The sequence below is a fragment of the Limanda limanda genome, chromosome 22 (assembly GCF_963576545.1).
Source record: "Limanda limanda chromosome 22, fLimLim1.1, whole genome shotgun sequence".
Taxonomy (NCBI): Eukaryota; Metazoa; Chordata; class Actinopteri; order Pleuronectiformes; family Pleuronectidae; genus Limanda; species Limanda limanda.
This window is the reverse complement of record NC_083657.1, coordinates 15,814,847-15,834,202: the sequence shown is the minus strand read 5'-3', so window position 1 is coordinate 15,834,202 and position 19,356 is coordinate 15,814,847. Positions and strand designations below refer to the sequence as shown.

The 19,356-nt window shown below is 39.9% G+C and overlaps 1 protein-coding gene across 2 annotated transcripts in view; it reads right to left on the bottom strand.

Moving 5' to 3' along the window:
• The window catches only part of camk2d1 (calcium/calmodulin-dependent protein kinase (CaM kinase) II delta 1), an 88,306-nt gene that overhangs the window by 21,919 nt on the left and 47,031 nt on the right, over positions 1 to 19,356 (bottom strand). The window contains exons 5-8 of one of the 2 annotated variants that reach the window (XM_061066026.1): positions 18,363 to 18,428; positions 16,775 to 16,847; positions 2,288 to 2,390; positions 1,173 to 1,256 (exon numbers count right to left, since the gene is read on the bottom strand). In XM_061066026.1, the coding sequence (XP_060922009.1) occupies positions 1,173 to 1,256; positions 2,288 to 2,390; positions 16,775 to 16,847; positions 18,363 to 18,428 (326 nt within the window). Of the gene's footprint in view, positions 1 to 1,172; positions 1,257 to 2,287; positions 2,391 to 15,510; positions 15,584 to 16,774; positions 16,848 to 18,362; positions 18,429 to 19,356 lie in introns of both variants that reach the window. The other variant, XM_061066027.1, reaches the window with a different exon arrangement.

The window sequence follows — 19,356 nt, the reverse complement described above, 5'->3', positions numbered from 1 at the left end:
AATAAGACAATTCTTTATTAGTCCCACAATGGGGAAACAGGAACACAGTCAAAACACGTGAGGAAAGATGTTCATATGATGTCTAAGTAAATATCAGCAAAGTGTGAAGGCCTTAGGATGCAGGATAGTCACAAAGCTACAGACTTAAATGTTCTACGGTTGATTAAAAAGATTGAAAATATTTTTTTACCATGTGTAGAATAAGCTTTTCGGTTGAGTACTTACTAAATATAATATCTTGACATTTTCCCCATTACCTCTTTGAAATCAGTTTCTTACTCAAGCTTAATGAATAATGGTATATGTTGGGCCTGGAAGGATCCACCCTGTGGAGCCTGTTGCTCAGGATGCTCCCGGACAGTGTTTGGTTTGTTTGTAGTTAGTTGAGGCACTCACATTTTAACATTGATTGACTTATTATGTTAAGAATATTATGTTTTGCTGGTGTTTAATTAGTGCTAAAAAATTCCATGTCTATTTAAAGGGTTGCTTTGTGGGCCTCCCTTCCTAATTATGCCCTCAAGGAAGTCCAGGCAGAACAGTGGTAACAAACACAAACCTGTGCCAAAGTTTGCGGGTGTTATCAGGGACAACTGGTTTTCCATTGGCTGGCTTTTTGCCAGGAAAAGATGAAAGGTCCTCTGTCTGACGGCGGCAGTGTGACCACAAACACAACACAGGCTGTGGTTTCGGTGGACCCAGTGGGCAGGCACAGGTGTGTGGTAAGGAGCACGAGTGTGTGTTTTCAGACAGTGTGTGTTTGACCTCTCAGACCCAGGTGGCCTGGCCCATCAGAAGTGTGTGTAATGAACATCAGTGATGATTAATTCAAGAGGCAGGAGCCCTTTGTGGTACATGAACTACACTAGGACACACACACACGCACGCACGCACACACTATAATTTGTAGTCAGGTGCTGCGATTGGACAAGAGGTTTGCAAATAATACTATACAATATATCGGTAAGACCATGTCTTGTAGGGTTAGATACTGAGATTAAAGGTGTTAACAGAAAAATGAAGAAACCTTTATTTCAACTAGTTATTTGTTGGTGTAGCATCCCATCCCCAGGAAAAGCCTTTGATTGGCTGTTTCGTGCCAATGCATTGGTGTGCATCTAATAAACCTGTTCCGCTGGGTTTCTCCAGAAATGAGAGGTAGAAAATCTTACCACAGGCCCACATGTCCACTGGCTTGCCGTAGGGATCTTTCCTCAACACCTCTGGAGACAGGTACCCTGGTGTCCCGGCAAAACCTGCAATAACACACACACGCAGACCAATATTAAACCTGAACCCCTCCTATATATTGAAGTCTTATAGAAGCTTGTTGTCCAGTAAAAAGACAAACACTTCATGTTGCCGTAGAGAGGAGCAGTGGTCCAATAAAGTGACGTTTATGTGCCGAGGTTAAAAGGAAACATGCTGTGGGCGGCTGTGGCTGAGGGGTAGAGTGGTCGTCCTCCAACCTGAAGGTCGGCGGTTCGATCCCCAGTCTGAACCATCTGCATGCCGAAGTGTCCTTGGGCAAGATGCTGAACCCTCAATAGCCCCCCATAGAATAACAAAGTGCTGCAAGTAGATGCACTGTATGAATGTGTGTGTGACTGGGTGAATGTGAAACTGTACTGTAAAGCGCTTTGAGTGGTCTTCATCAGACTAGAAAAGCACTATATAAATACAAATCCATTTACCATTTACCTCTGTGGGTGGGAAATTTGGCTCACGACCAGCAACACTCAGCCTACTTTGAAACAAAGTTCCAGCTGACTGGTGTCAGAATACAATGTGAGGCTGGAGCTGGGGGAACAGACCCATTATTTCTCTGTCCTTCAGTGGATAGGGAGAGAAATAGACCCGATATCCATCCAGTCCAAGCTTGATATGAGAGCCAAGAGCAGTGGTACACCCAGTCCCTTTAGATAGGTGTGAGGTAACAGGGGAGTTTCTTGGGCTCTGGCCCATCTGTAAATCTTCATTTGATTTTGACGTTAAAAGACAAAGAAAACTGGGACAAAAACGTAATTGTTCTATTCCAACTTTTGCAGCAAATTGATATATAATGTCTATGAAAGCACATACTTGAATTTAAAAGTTTAACCAGTTCATACATAAAACCAACTTCAATATCCACTTCCAGTGAAGGGTGAACTTGAGCCTTTTAGGTAAAAATCCTACAACTTCACCATGTCAACTACATATTTCATTCAACTGTGTTAACAAGAACACTTATATATGTATCCTAACATTTCTGCAGGTTATGAAAAGAAGAATTGTCCGTACTCACCGAACCATGCCTGCTGTTCTCCCTGCACCTCGATGGCCAGGCCAAAGTCTGCCAGTTTAACCGCCGCCCCCTTCAACTTGCTGGCGAGGAGCAAGTTCTCCGGCTTGAAGTAAAAGTATGCAAGGGAAAACATTCAGTACCTTGCTCTGACATAGCGATTCCATTATAAAATTGAAATGACTGAGCTAAAGACTTTCTAGTGTTTAAGTAACTTTAAACACTGCAGGCAGGGTTATAGTTCACAGTGTAATAAGAATAAGGAATGATATCATACACAGTGTCGGCGTTTAGCAGTTAGCACTAATGGCTGGAGGCCAAGTGTAGCAGGTGTCAAGTCTAACAGATACTGTGAGTGTCTAGAGGAGGGAGGTGAGACAGAGACGGACACCACTGACTCATGTTTAGCATGATTACACTGCGATTCAAGTCAGGGGCTACGGCTGACCTCAACCCAGCAGCACAGGTGGACGTCTGTCAACAAGATGCTCGCAGGTTGCGATCAAGTTGGCCGTGCAAGCCCAACCGGTAGATAAGGACCGGGTGAGAGAGGCGAGCAGTGACAAACCCCAGCAAGTGGAATAGGGGAGGCGGCTTCAGGAGCGGTTGGCAGAGAATTAATAATGTATTTGCTTACATTTTGGAAGCAGGAAATAAGTGAGCTCAAACATAATATGTTCTGCTTTTATTCTGCAACAATTAACCCCAGCTATCTTTCCAGCAACGTGTACCCTGGTTATACAGCAAGCCATTATTCATTGTGAGGCTGTCACATACATTCATTCTATCAGATTACTTCACTTTAAATATGTGTAGTGTTACATGGAGGTATGTATTTGCATTTCCACATAAATAAGACACAATGAACCTGTATCTGACTTGATGCGAGTTTAAAAAAAAATCCCCAGAAATTAGAATAGAATTTAAGACCAAGGGGAATATTGAAAAGTACTAACACGCTTCAAAACCTCTGTGTCTCATAAAATTAGAAACTATAAAATAACCTGTCAGATGCTTCTGAGATCATAATAAGGGAAGCCTCTTTCTGTTTCCTAATGAAGGTGCTATCACTTTTTAAAAGCAATAAAAGAAACGTTCAAATGCAAATCTGACCTCCAGTCATCTGAGAACTAAGGATTAGTACCTGCCTTTAAACATAACTCATGTGTTATAATCCTGTCCCTATAGGATTACTCCATGGAAATGTATGAACTTGACTGTATCACACACTTTTTGCTAAACTGTTGGTTTAATTTGATATATTTACAATTTAAATCACATCTGTTTAATTAAAACTTTAGGGTCCTCTGCCAGGGCTTCTGTGTGTTGTGCTGTTATTGTGTTGTGTGTGTGTCCAGTCTTTTGTTGCAGGTTCCTGGTTGGGTGGAGTTGGAAGCCATCAGGGAAGTGGAGGCCGCTGTCCACTGCCTCTCAGATTATTAAAGACTTGCTCATCCTGGGTCATGTTGACGAGCTTCCTCTTCTCTTAGCACAACGCAGAGTTCTGCTGTGTTTATTATTTATTATCTTTATTATCTAAAACATTTGTTTTCCTCAAATAAAATGTCCTCGTTTTAGTTAAACAACCACATTTCCTTCATTTGTCACTAAAAACACTTTTTGATCATGTCATAAAATATCTGAGAGGCACATCAGGTTGGATGGTGATTTTTAGAACACATCAATCAATCTGTCAATGCAAAGATTTGTTGGACTCAAGAAGTATAGAAACTGTCAAATGACTGCTTATGAAACCAAATGCAAAAATACATGTAGGTCTGAGTAGCTACACCCAGTTGCCTCTAACTGCCTCGACTGAACCTATCAGTCCTTTAAAACAAGTAATAAAGATCCCGCTCTAGTTACTCAGCCAATTTGATTAAGAACTTGGATATCTTCAGGCCTATATATGAGAGCAGATTTATGTAAATCTGAATGGAAATGCAAATATGTGACAGGCTCAGAAAGAATTATGGGTCATGAGGCTCTCCAAACACTGTTGACACATCATCTTCACACTTCATAATTATCTTTGCTTTTCATTCCAGAAGGTATCATCCATGCCATTCACTGACGAACAATGGAATTCCTTTGATCAGTGAGAGAGTGTGTGTGTGTGTGTGTGTGTAGTGTTTGTGTTTGCTCGAGCTGTTAGTAGAGCATTTGAGAATCCTGAGTCGTGCAGTTCAGGAGGGCATGCTGGAGTCAGATGTTTGAGAAGGGGGAGGAGAGAAAGGAGGGCAAAAAAGGGATGGCGGGAGGAGTTTGGGTAAATGCATTCATCAGCATCATGCAGTCATTGCAAACGCTCGACCCTGGTTTTCTTCACCACAGCCCACCTCAAAAACACCCAATCCCAGCCCTGGAAAACAACCATGTAACCTAGTAGAGAGGCAAAAAGGGTCAAATGAAGGACAAGAGGGAAGGAGGTAAAAATAAGTTTTAAATGTTGCCGTGTAAAGCACTGTGTTCCCTAGACCAAGCTCCCTAACTATAGCCCTAAACAAGCAAGTTGGGTATTGTGATGGGAATTTTGTATTTAGACATGTTCAAATGTAACAGATTACATTTATATAGAAAGAAGTTTACTGAAAGATGTATTTCTGTGTTTAAGACTCATAGTCAGAGTTTAGGTCAAGTTAACACTATGCATAATACTCTTGAAGGGCCTTATAGACGTGGCCTTCTCAGTCTAGTGTGAACAAAAGGTTTCTCAACAGGGGCCAATTAAGTCTTCTGCAGCAGGGAGCTTCAAAGGCTAATAGGTGTGACCTGCAGAGACAGGAGATCTCTGAGAAACTCACAGGGTCTGGAACAAGATGCGTTTAGCATCTTGTTCAAACTTCAAAGAGACCGCCAGAGACCAATGTCTGGTCTTCCTGTAAACGACATGGAGAGAAGCTGATTGGACAAATGTATTTTACTGTGGAGAGGAGGGATCTGATTGTATAAATGGAGTGTACTTTTGAGAGCTCATTGCCATTGCCCTCATATCTGTCACCGTGATGTTTGAGCTCTGTGCCATTGAGGTCAAGTCTGTTGTCGTGACTTGACCTTTGTAAACCGTCCGCAGACGGTTTGAATTAAACATCCAGAATTGATAATTGCTTGTTGTGTCATGATATGTAATAATTTTGCCATTACATTTGGCTGTTGTTGGCAGTGACATCCACGTGAGCGACTCTGGCTCTCGGTGCTGAGGGTAGGTAATTGCGCCGGGGCAGTACGTTTGGAACTAAACCTTTATTATTTCAGTGGGCCTGATGTTCTGAGAATCCGGAGTGCTCACTGAGGTGGGCTAAAGAACCGACTGGGACAGGCAAGCAGTTTCATTCTGGTAAAGTATAATTCTTGTTTTTAGATCTTTTAAGGAAAAAGGTCCAAAGAAATTCACTCATTCAGGGAAGTGAGTTACAGACGTGTATATACTAAGGAGGTCTTAGAGACCGGTATAGGATTCACAATAAGCTTAATAGGTTAAGATTCTTTTCAAAAAAAGATCAAAATGTTAAACAGGGTTTAGCGAAAGAGTTTAATGCTAAATTACTTTAATATTGGGCGCTGCGGCATGCTCATAGTTATTGTAAACAAGCAGAAGAGTAGAATATAAATATATCATAGTATTATTATTTTGAAATGGAGGAAAAGCTGTGACAGAGAGACCTAGGCCAGGTCTGTATCGTCTCAGCATAATAATCTGTTTGAAAATCTGATAAATTCCCATACATTTTATACCTACATGTGTCTTGTTTAAGAGAAATGTGAAATGAAGTTTTCTCTAAGGCGATTTGATTCATGCAGAGTTTTAGAATTGTATTAGAGGAATTAAAATTAAAACTTAGTAATTACAAGAGGTGATTACAGTGGCAATATTATAACTGAAGGGGTTTTTCTCATTGTCTCTTAAAAAGTGTTTTGAAGGTGAAAGGTTACTATCAACGTTACACAAATGTTGATGATTTGATACAAGTAACATGCATGATTTGATGAGACTAATCTGAGAATTACAGCTGAAAAAGAAAAAGTGAGGAGTGAGTGAGAGAGGATTTCTTGGAATTCTCAACACTGGAATAAGGTGAGTATAATTTCAATCATATTTGGGATATATGTGTAAGTTTTAAAGGCTTATATCAAAAGAAAAAGAAAAAGATTCAGATCAATCTTAAAACGAATTTGAAAATAGACGTTTTTTAAGAAATAGGAAAATAATTGGCTTTAGAAATTAATTCTGAAACATTAGGGTCTTTTCCATATCAGTAGAACTTAAATTCCCAAAAGATTCGTATTCTACTGAATAAATCAGAGTTTAAATTGATAAACAACCATTACAGAGATGAATTTACCACAGATTTCTTCTCCTACAGTTCAAGATATGGTTCTGAAGTATGGTCATTATAGTGTTACACAGTTTGGCTTGTGGGTAAAAAACTATGATTTTCCAAACACAGGGAACATAACTTTAAATCAGTTGAAGCAACTTAAGATCAAATTGCTCATTGAACAAGAACGAAGCAAAGAAGCAACAAGAGGGAGAGATGTGGAGCTATTTGTGCCAGACTGGAGAGCATTTGAGTGTTGGTTGACTGAAGTCAACATAAGAGACAGTATACAGAAGGAAGTAACCGAAATAATCTCCAGGTATCAGTCTCTCCAAATAGGTTCTGATCTGGATACATTTCCACTGAGAGGGAGATCATGGAGACAGAGCAGCCATCAAGAGCAGACCATGATGGAGAGAGAGAAGTTCAACAAAACTTCATATAAGTAAGAACACAGCTGCAGACACCATGTGAATTAATGTTACACATAAAGCATATGGTTAACATTATTATAGTTAAATTAGAAATCAATAAAACTAATTGCTAAAAACACACAAATTAAATCTATTTTTAGGTTCAGGAACTAAAAGCACCAGTAAATATGTGTGAATAGTGTGATATTACTTTTAGAATGAATGTTATATAGCTCATAATGATAGAAAAACATATGCAAAGTTGTAGATAGATCCATTTTTATCATTGGGGTTTAATAATGTGGTTAGAGGCTAAATGCAAGACAAACATTTATCTCTGTTGTCACTTTACTGCTGGGTAAAATTTAGGGGGAAGATAGAATAGTATGCTAAATTTTGAAACAGCAGGGCAGTAGTGGAAGACAGAGTTGAATAACATCTGCATTTATTTAAACGAGAAAGGGGGATCTGACACAAGCGTATCAATGGATGATCCGAGACAAATTTCTCACCTCTAAATTAACATCCTCTTGCAAAGAGCAAGGGGAGAGATCAAATTAGAGCACAAATGGTATTTACTTAGATTTATCTAAACACTTGGTAAGACAAATTTAGTTTAAAAGGTTATATAGTAAGTAAATTAAGGATAAAATAAGTTTGGTTGCATTTAGAATAGTAAATACGGTGTTGTCTCAGTAGTTTTTGATAGATACATTGGCTATAAGAAAAGAAAATACATTTAATCAAATTAAAAGATTTTAAAAGGAAGGTTTAAAGTTAATCCCAAACGATTTTCTTTCATGCTAAATCACATTGTGATTGTAATTGTGATTGTAATTGATGTAATTGATTGACATTTTTAGTTTGTTGTAAACATTATTGATTTTTCTGAGTTGATAACAGGTACTATCATGTTTGTGAAACGGACACATATATGATTTTGGTCTGATCAGAAGAGCAGACGCAATAGAAAAGAATATCTGAAATCTTCTTGTGGAATATGAGTAATCTTTTGTTTAAACAGAAAAACTTTTTCCTTTAGGGGAAAAGCAACAGATGCAAAGTTTCAAGCAAGTCTCAGAGCAATGGCAGCTTCTGAGAGAACAGAATAATGTGATATGTGTGATACTTTGAAATAAGACTTTACTAGTGTCATATGCTGTAACAATGATATTTGCTGGAGAAAATAACGTTCACTTTTCAACAGCTAGGAGGTTCAGCTATGATACAGTATTGTTTTGGATGATAGACATTACTATTTACAAATAGAAAGTTTTTAACTAGGAAACTCTTAACTTTATCAGTAGAGCAGATTTAAATGGTTAACAGCTGATTACTGTGAAACTGAAGTGTTTGATGACAGGTTTTCAGCATCACAGTGTGATAACGAATGACAGAGGGGTTTTACGACTCTGTTTGAAACAAAGGAAAACCGTCCCCATCATTACATGCATGAACCAAAGAGATGCAAATATGCTAGTGGCGAGAGTGTCAAGATTTACACTGATAGCTTGTTTGCATGGGGGTTCTGCATGTGATTTGGGCTGAAGAAGACATTCATGAGATTGACTTCACACCATTGTCTTGCCTTGACTGTGTTACTGGTTGCAAACAGTATGCAGTCTGTAGAGGACATGGAAGGCATTTGAATGATTCTTAACACTGACATTTAATGTGGGTTACAGGAGCGGTTAGCAAGGCTACATCAAACTAAATTTTTTTTAGAATGTAGATTTTAGTTTCATTAGTTTAGGAATTACGTAGTCTTGATAGACTGTGTTTTGTTTGGTGGTCGATGGACTTTTGATGTGGGATATGGATGATTTTGTTCAACCTGTGTATGTTTTCTCATTAGGTTGGATTGACACATGACTGGAGTCAGTGTGTCAAGAGAGAGGAGTAACATATGCTGGATATAGATGAATTGGGTTATTGGGTGTACACAAGAAACACTCTAAATAATATTCAATAAAACTTTTTTAACAGAGTTATGTAATTTGAGTTACAAATAAAATAAGGACATCCAGATTCTACAAGATTGACATCCACCTCAAAACAAACGGTTTAATCATTTATAGAGAGGTTTAATAAAGATTAAGTTAAATAAAGTAGGTTAGGGAAATAAATAAATACTGTTTTGTTTTATGACATGATTTCTATGCAAGCAGAAGTGTTTCCCAAACATCTAAACAGGATTCTCCAGCGGTGAAACAGATACTGTTCGGAGAACTCATTCCATGATGGAAGATTTCAAAAGGATGTCCGCTGACAAGGGTAACATATTCATAAGTATAGCATTATGGATACTGGTGAGTATGAGTATCAACACAAGGCAACATCATGCCACATCCCGCCAGGGATGGGACAGCGGAGAGAGAAGGAAGTAAAAAACAAACATAACAAACACATTGAAAAACACATTGAAAAACAAACTGGTAGATATTGTTTTAAACTGTTTCCTGTACTCTTTAAAATCCACAGGCAGACGAGGAGATTCTATCTAAATCCATGGAGAGAGGACTGCGTGACCTGAAACCAGGAGACTGGATTGTGCTTAAGGACGTGCGGATGGAAGAAGAAGACGACGTCCATGGGAACGAGTGCAAGCCAAATGCCTCTCAACACAGATGACAGGAAGGTCGCAGAGGTCAACCTGGAGATGAGGGCCAACGCAGGAGGATTTCCAGAGCCAGGGGTGGATCTACAGGACGGGAAGTGCTTTGTGCCAGTGTGTGAGCTTCAGTCTGAAATTTTTAGGTGTTGCAAGGAGAGTCAACACATTTGAAGAGCTACACGCTGAACACAACCGCACCAACAGGAGATCAGCAACACATGATTATACGACTGAGAAGCATTCAAGGGAAAAGAGATGGTTTCCCTGCTCACGAATGCTTGGCAGGAACAACATCAAATTTCTGATCATCAAAGTCAGAGCATACAAGATGTCTCTGAAACAAGATGTTCTTCAACAAGGAGGTGTTCGACACACGATCAGGACGAAGTGTGGCACCAACACAGTGAACATTTTGATAATATGATGCACATCATTTTAATAATTGTAAAATATGTTATTGAAGTTTGTAGAAACTGATCATTTTCAATTGTGTAACTCTGTTGTATTGTTTTTGCACTAAGACTAGTGTTACTTCTTTAATTCACATATCCTGGAAAATTCCCAATCTAAATGATGAGATGTTATAAAGATGTTGATCCCAGATTGATAAAAAGGGAGGAATTGTGATGGGAATTTTGTATTTAGACATGTTCAAATGTAACAGATTACATTTATATAGAAAGAAGTTTACTGAAAGATGTATTTCTGTGTTTAAGACTCATAGTCAGAGTTTAGGTCAAGTTAACACTATGCATAATACTCTTGAAGGGCCTTATAGACGTGGCCTTCTCAGTCTAGTGTGAACAAAAGGTTTCTCAACAGGGGCCAATTAAGTCTTCTGCAGCAGGGAGCTTCAAAGGCTAATAGGTGTGACCTGCAGAGACAGGAGATCTCTGAGAAACTCACAGGGTCTGGAACAAGATGCGTTTAGCATCTTGTTCAAACTTCAAAGAGACCGCCAGAGACCAATGTCTGGTCTTCCTGTAAACGACATGGAGAGAAGCTGATTGGACAAATGTATTTTACTGTGGAGAGGAGGGATCTGATTGTATAAATGGAGTGTACTTTTGAGAGCTCATTGCCATTGCCCTCATATCTGTCACCGTGATGTTTGAGCTCTGTGCCATTGAGGTCAAGTCTGTTGTCGTGACTTGACCTTTGTAAACCGTCCGCAGACGGTTTGAATTAAACATCCAGAATTGATAATTGCTTGTTGTGTCATGATATGTAATAATTTTGCCATTACAGTATCATATTTCATTCTGTAATTCTGGTCGAATTTTCAGTCAAAGTTAGTTAAGGCCTTTACACAAAAGGGGAGTGACAGAAAAACAAGAGTCATCCCCTAGAAAGAACATTAATTTCCTTCATCTTGCTATGAGTCACAGTTGGTACACTTCCACAGATTGAATAGGCATTGAATTATTGTGCTTGAATCATCGTGACAAAAGCATCTGTTTTTAGTGAATTCAAAATTAAATCTGCAGGCCTGTGCATAAAGATTTCTTGAAAGGAGTCAACCGTGACTTCCAAATTACATTATGGCAAGAAACCTTCAGTTACTGAACTTTACATTTCTTAGTGCTAAGATAAAACACACAACGTTCTCCCCTTTTTGATTCTGAGTTCATTAAGAGACGATTGCACTTTGTATTGTTCACAACTGCGGTGACAAAGCATCTTAAATTTGCTATTGTCATGACTTTAGCCCCCTGATGCTCCATCTCCATAACACCAGCTACCAAGGCTCTTGGGAAATGTAGTATATTTGAGCCATGTGGTTGCTGTATCTTACTGCAAGAAATACTTGTTTTCTAAGAAATTAAGTTAAAAATTGTTTTAACTGGTGGCCACAACATAAAGACGTTTACATTACATGGAAGTTTCTGGTGTTTCTATGTTAAGCAACATTGAGTATATTACCAAATGAAATGAGGCTACAGATTGGAGATAAACACTACATGAGGTTCCTCTCTTTGCAAATTCATTACCTCTGCCGAGAAAGTTATGCTTTCATTGCAGTTTGTTTGTCTTTTAGCAGGATTGCGCAAAAACTATCGAACTGATTTTGGTGAAACTTGGTGAACGGGTCATGGATTCAATGCTGTCCACTAAGGGCCATTCAAGTTATTATATTGGTGAGTTTGAATTAATCATAGCTGATAGAAACAAGGGCCAAGACTACAACAATAAACCCTTCTTATAATAAACTGTAGTAAAAAGCTGTTCCTCATAAGCTGCATTCCTTGAAGAAGGGTTCTCCCTCATGATCACACAGATGGTGCTATAGGGGTGGAAGGTGCTAAGTCTGCTGCGACACCTGGACCTGGTGACATGTCGCTAAAGCCTTAAGGTGTTCCAACAGCCTTTAATTACCACATTATGTGGCTTTCAGGCCTCACACACATGGAAACACACATAAGGTCACAGCATGAAAGGTAGGAGGACACACACAGACACGACTGGCTCTCTGTATGTGTGGTCAAAGTATAGTTAATAACAGATTGATCAGGATTTATGGCCCGTCATTGCTGCTGATGTCTAATAGGTGTAATTGGATTCTGTCTAACACAGCAAGCAACATAGCAATACGATTTAGTGGCCTTCTGAGCCAGCCTGGGGTTCCTGCTGTAGTTTGGAGGACTAATACTGATAATTATACTGCATTTGATGCCAAAATGTTGTACACAAACAAATGTTTTCCCCAGGTTGTTTTTCGTTGAAAGGGAATATCCCACATTAATAACACATTACTGAGGTTTTCTAGGGAGAAACTATGAGAAATCGAGGAAAAATAAATGAGACTAGAAATGATGCTGAAAGGAGTAAAAGGTGATACAAATCACCAGAGTTGAACTCCATGCAAAGCTACATTGACATTAGCCTTCCACAGGAAGCAAATGTTTTATTCACCTCGTCGCCTACACAGATTGGAAGTGAACAGGAGGCGATGGTATGCCGCTGATACATTTGTGCATGTGTGACCGGGCCCTTGAGCTTTTAGTGTCTTCAGAGGGGGATATGAAATCTGCTAAATGTCCTCAAGTGATGTCTATTGTGTCAGCATTGGTTGGGTCTGAAGAATACACTGAAAAGTTTTTTAAAAATGAAGGGGAGCTAATCTCTGTAGCCTGCTCCTCATCTCTGCTAGAGGCTCCTGGATAAATTAACTGCTATTAGCATGACATATATCTAACTATCACGGTTTACAAGGACTTAATAGAGACAGCTATGTGAGATATGAGATCACATGAATACACACACAGACACACACAAAGTGGCAAACAGTGCTTTCCCATAGTGTCTCTCTCTGCTTGTTTGTTTTTTGGTTATATTTGTTTTGTCTTTTGGGTTTCTGCAGCCAACCTAGGCAGCTGCCTGGCAACAGCCAATCAGATTGCAGCGAGACGGCAGTCGGCGAATGCAAAGAGCAAGCTTATTATGGCTGATGGTAAACCAAACCTCAGACACACCCAGGCTCATTTGATAAGCAAATCCTGAGCCTTGGGAACAGGCCGCAGTGTGAAAATCAGCCTCAAACGAAACCGATGTGAATATGATGTTTACTTGTGTTCAAACTTCAACAACATTCTGAGGCATCCACCATGGAGGTGCGGAGTTCACCACATACCTCACTGTGCTATGGGTGACAAGGGAAGCTGTTTTTCAAACAGAGTTCAAGAACCTATTCTAGTTTTATTTTCTTCAATGTCCTTTATGGGCCATACTAAACTACTGTAAACACACAAATTTCTGTCCTGGCATGGCCTGAACTGCCTCTGATTGGTGACATGTGTCTGTATTGGTTGTTTTATCACATTCCAGAGAGAATTAATTTTGTCTTGTCGTGTCCTTAAGTGTTTTTTGGGTATCGTGTCTCATGTCATTGATCTGCCTGAGAATGTTCTGCAAGACAAACTCACACTGAGGAACCATTTGTCTAGTTTCCACAGCTCCACAGCAGCAATGAGATGCCTTCACTTCTTCTCCTTGTGAAGTAGGTTTCAACTTCTTGAAAGATGCTTGTGGGGACAAACTCCATTAAAGAGCTTCAACTTCATCCAAGAACATTTGTCCTGGAAACTTATCCAGTTCAGCTGAATGTTTCCAGTTGTAATAACTCTCAGTGATGACATGCAACGGTTACACCCTTACCTGACAAGCAAGAACCACCCTGAAGGACATGTAATTCTGATCTTTTATGTCGTCTTCTTTTATTGAAGAAAAAGTAATTGCTGTCATGCTATTCACATTGAATGGGGCGTTATCATGCGTTGCCAAACGCTCTGGTTCCCTTGCATTGTGTCACGGTAGAAATTGAGCATTGCTCAACTTTTCATGTGGCAGTGGAGGCACAGGCCAATCAAATTGTGTTGAGACAAACTTTCAAGCGCAGGCGCTAGTCAGTCAATTAAGGAAAAAGAGGCAGCTGAAGCAGCAGGCTAACGCGGTGTGTTTTTATTGTGGTTCTGGATTTTACTTTCATGTACTTCTGTTTAGCACCAAGCGTCAAGCACGCCAACCATCAGGCATTAACGCAACGCATACGTGCAAGTCCAGTGCAATGCACTAAAAGAAAGTGAATTCCTGGATCCTCCTGTTTATCTGGATCAGCTCACAAATTAAAGGTTTGGGTCACGCCCCTCCTCTCTACAAAATTTCAAATTACAAATTTCATGGACATCGGTTCAATTGAGTAGTTTTTGATTAATCCTGCTCACAGACTGAGAAATGGATATGAAAACAAAACCACCTTGGCTGCGGTAAGAATCCAGCAATATACCTGTGCTAAAAAAAGCAACAACTTCCAAATTACAGCCGAGAAACAATGGAAATATATAATTAAATCATGCATTCTAGTAACATAAACAATATACTTTACTATAACAATTTTTAATACAACAATAAATCAGGGAACTATCCTGCAGACCGGGACAAAATCTGCAACAATCAAAGCCACATGGTCCCTTAATTCCAAGTCTACTTCACTGAACTACTGTCAGCTCGTCTTTTCTCATGACTTGTGTGACATGTGGGGGAGCAGAATGGTTTAACCAGGAACAGAATTCACTGGACTACACTGTCACGTTTTGCCATGTTTACAGCTGACTCAGTTGTGCATGTGAATACTTCTGCCATGAGAACATGCAGGTGGCCATCGACTTGCACTTCAGCTATATGTGTTAAGTAAGTTTTAATGCGGCTGTGAACAGGAACACTCATGGTAACAGAGTCCCTGACTTCACGTGTGATAGAAGCACAAACCGGCTCTGAAAGATTCTGCTACCGCTTGTTGTCATGTTGCTTAACGAAGAAACCAACAAGCCCAAAGCTTCACATTTATTTCCAACAGGATATACATATCTATTTGCTAAATATCTATACTGCTTATCATAAATTGTTCATATTAACCTGTCAATAATGTACCTGTAATATTGAAAAGCTAGCATTTAATCTATAATTGGAGCAATGGCGTTTTCATCTTCAGTTACCCTTTGTTGTTTGTGTTCACTTAAACTACTTATTCATGCATTTATATGAAACATCATAGATGCTCTCTAGATGTGTGTCTATTTGCCATGGTCCACAGAGAAGATATGCTGCTGTTTACTGCAGAGCACATCAAAACTTTATTGTGGCCATTGGTGTCGGGGTAAGTGGTCTGCATATTCAGCGGAAGTGTGTAGCTGATATTTTATCGAGACCTGACCTAGGAGATGTTAACCCATGTCTCAGAGTTGGGTTCAGTAGGTAAAAATGAAATAAAGCTTTGACAGCGAAACGTCAGTGTGGAGAAGGAAGTTCAAACAAAAAGAGAATTGTTGGGATGTGAGGCAATAGGTGTTCTGAGCTTGTTCTTTTTTTTTTTTTTGTACTTACCTTGAGGTCGCGGTGGACCACTCCCATCTGGTGGCAGTGGAGCACAGCCTCTAGGATCTGCTGAATGCAATGACTGCATGCAAACACCAGGTGGCCATGGGTTAGTGACAAGCTACCACTCACTGTCTGTGGCTGTGAGCTCGCTTTGACACTCGGGGAGCTGCTGGCCGTGTTCGTGTGACAGTTGGGGGATTGTACACCAATGTGTCAACCGACCCAACCAGAGGCTATATTGATGGGCAATTTTGGTAAAATGGATCATTTACTCAATAGTACTCAGCAAGTTTTGTTCTTTCTGTGTGTGTGTGTGTTTGTGTGTGTGTGTGTTGTGTGTGTGTGTTGCCACTGTGACAGATGCTGGAAAGAAAAACATGGCTGCAATTATGCCGTCATCTGCTACTCACAAAACACGGCCAATTCGCTCCCCAAGTCCCAAAACAGAAGTGGTGTTAGCTCCTGGCCAATCAGAGAGGCCAGAGTCAGACACTGAGAGACTGAGTAGGGAGGTAAGGGTTCAAATCTGAAACAGGCTGGATTCACAGCATCGCGAGTCACAAACTAGATGCTACTCACATCACCTCCACAAACTTGTTTTGGTTGGACTGAACAGATGAGGAAAGTCTGGAGTAATTTGGTCAAATGAAACCTTCATAAGTCATGAAGACTGCTTTGGGGATCGAAGGATCCAAAGTATTCAAGTGGCTAAAATGTTTGCCAGTGGAGGTGCTGTGAGTTAAAGCACTTTAAATTGATATCCAAATACAAATCAAAGAGATTTTATGTCAAACTCTCTGGAGTCAGAATTTAGAGTTCAAATAGTCATGCGCTAAAGATCACCTCCAAAGGGTCTTAATAAACCCCCCTGTCTCTGGCTCCCCCTGCCCACTCAGGTCTCAGCCGCTCAGTGGCGGGTTCACAGCATGATTTTGGACAGATGCTACATGCACTTCGTGCCCCGGCATACAGGAGAGGCAGGCCATGATGAGATCTACCAGCCCCCTCCTCCAGCACGACACGACCCAGCGCCTCCTCTCCGCCCAGCCTGCCCACAATGCTCTGCAGTAAGTGGCTATTTAAACACTCCTGTCAGATGGCAGTGTGGAGGGTGTCTGGCGGTGGAGAGGGGGGTGGGGTAGGTTTTTGCAGGAGGCGGCACGCTGCGAAAGGTTAACTAGTCGACTGATCAGGCAGTGGAGGAGCGAGGCGAGGCGCCACAGGTGGGCAGGCCTGTGTCTTTTTGGCGTTACTGTGGTCACTTACTAACCTTTAGGTCCCTGTGCACTATGCCATTTACGTGGCAATGATTTACACTTTCTAGAATTTGCTGTATGCAGTGACTGTGGAGGAGAGAGAGACCAGGCCAGAAGCAAAAAGGAGAGGAAGAGGGAGAACAGGTAAATGTCAGGAAACAGGCAGACAGAACACACCACAACACATCCAGTTTAAACACTTAATATATAGAGGAAGAGTTTTAAATGAACAGTTCAGCATTTTTGGCAAATAAGATTATTTGCTATTCTTTTTCGGAGTGAGAAGAGAGGGTTGACACCATGTTTGAGACATGAGGCTGTTAGCCTAGCTTAGCATAAAGACTGGAAGCAGAGGGAAACTGCTAGCCTGGCTCTGTCCAACACTCCAATTGCCTTGGTTCGCAACTTGCCAAGATGACCTCACACAGCCTACTTCCAGTGCTAAATCAATCATTTTAAAATGGTTCAGTTACATTTGACAAAAAGAACAGCCCTTTATTGCTAAGGCTAAGTCAAAGTTTAAATTTAACATATTAATTGTAATAGTTTAGTTGTATGCTCAACTTAAATACAAATTCAAAACTCCTGACATATTCACATAACAAAGATCACATGGTAAATAAAACCTAACCAAACCTAAATAATTTGATACAAGATAGCTTTAGTTCTTAGGCCAGCAAAATATTCCTGAGGTTTTGATTCAGTCCATTAAGTACCGGCATTGTAGGAGCCCAACTCTAGTTTAAAGCAGAAATTGTCATTACTGTAGAAGAAGTTGAACAAACGAGACAACACATTTTTCCGTGTTCTTCAGCTGTGTTCACAAGGAAGAACAGAGCTAGGGTAGCTGTTTCCCTGTTTCCAGTATTCATGCTAAGCTAGGCTAACAAAACAAGCAGACATGCTATCGTTGAACTTCCCACAACAAAGCACATTGTTGAACTGTTCCTTTAAGGACATTTAACACTGAGAAATATATATAAAAAGGTAACATGCATGTTCTTTTCATCAATAAAGCTCTTACAGATGTCAACTTTAAAACATAATTTACCCTAAAAATAATATCAATAACTACTAATTAAACAAGTTTTTTACAAATCTTAAAAATCCACTGCAAAATAGAACCCAGAACCTTAATTATATACATCTAGATCTTAATTTGCAAAAAATCTACTGAGCTGCTTAATCAACTCAAAGACAAACTTCAACCCAGTTGGATGAAAACACACTGAAAAGCACTTTGGGATGAAGCTGCTTTTCTTGACAAAAATACAGTTCCATTTTTGAGTGGATTTTCAATAAACTGGAGAGAAGGTGACACTGGGAAAGTAGATCCGTGACCAGAGGACAACTTTAGGTAGAACAGGAAATGTGGAAAGAGGAGAGTTTAGGGCATGAAAGGCATATCAAGATGTGACTCGTAATGAAAAGTGGTCGTGTTCATGTGTATATAAAGATTCATACGCACATTGATATGTAGGTTGTCACAATTTCTGGATTAGTTGTATCGTATATTGATATGCCTTCATGGTGCCAAAAAGCTTTAACGTTACATTTATAGATTAACTCTGAAATATCAACACAACAGAGCATCACACTGACCTGGCATCGGCTTCGCTGTAGTACTCCCTGGCGACGATGTCTTCAAACAACTCACCGCCGGTAACTCTGGAGGAAGAACAACCACAGTGAGGGACAAACACTGAATGAGAGAGTTATAAAGAAGAACACATGAATTACAGTGAAAAAATAGCATAAAGGTTTGAGAATGTTACAGAATAAAAGAACAACTTTATGCCTTTGATGCTAAATATAAACTCACTACAAAAACATACAGGTATTTTCCACAAGTCCACAGCACTTATCTAAATACCTCAACCTGGAATGTGTGTGACAGAATGGAAGGGAGGTAGTGATGCATTAACAACTCTTTGCTATGATATGGTATGATGCTCCCTACACTGAGGTGCTTGGCATAGACAAAAAGACGTGTTTAAGAGAGAGAGAATGGTCAAAGTCACTTCTCCAAAAACACTAATGTGGGCTGATGTAAAAACTTGCAGTCTCAATGGTGTCAGACACGAATAATGTCTGAGCAGGGCAGCTGTAAACTGACCTTCATCTGGAAACTCAGTGGAGTTTCCCCGTTTGAGTGCAGCATGATTTTTAAAGTGGGTCAGTGGAGCAGTTTCCCCAAAAATAAAGATAAATTGAAGGATATTTTTCCATGGGCTGTGGAAAACACCGTCAGGTAGAGTCTTCAGAGGTTTCCATAGAAAAGTCTGGTGCAAATTTTAATGACTCTGGTATTGGGACAGATTCAGTTCTAAAAGGACTGCAGGGTCCCTGTGGTATTGCTGGCATGCATTCAACAGTGACCCAAACATGATAGAGTATTTTCCTTTGGTCCAGTGTGTTTTCATCAAAAGTATATTTAGTTACTGTTAAACACATTCATTTTCTTTTAAGGGGAAAAAGAAGAGGAGTTTTGGCTTTGACCTTAGCAGTTAACATCCGATATTCTATTTTATGGCCTGAAGTAACATTGTTTCAGATAAGTTTGAAGCAGTTTCTTTCTAGTTGCCAGATTAGTACA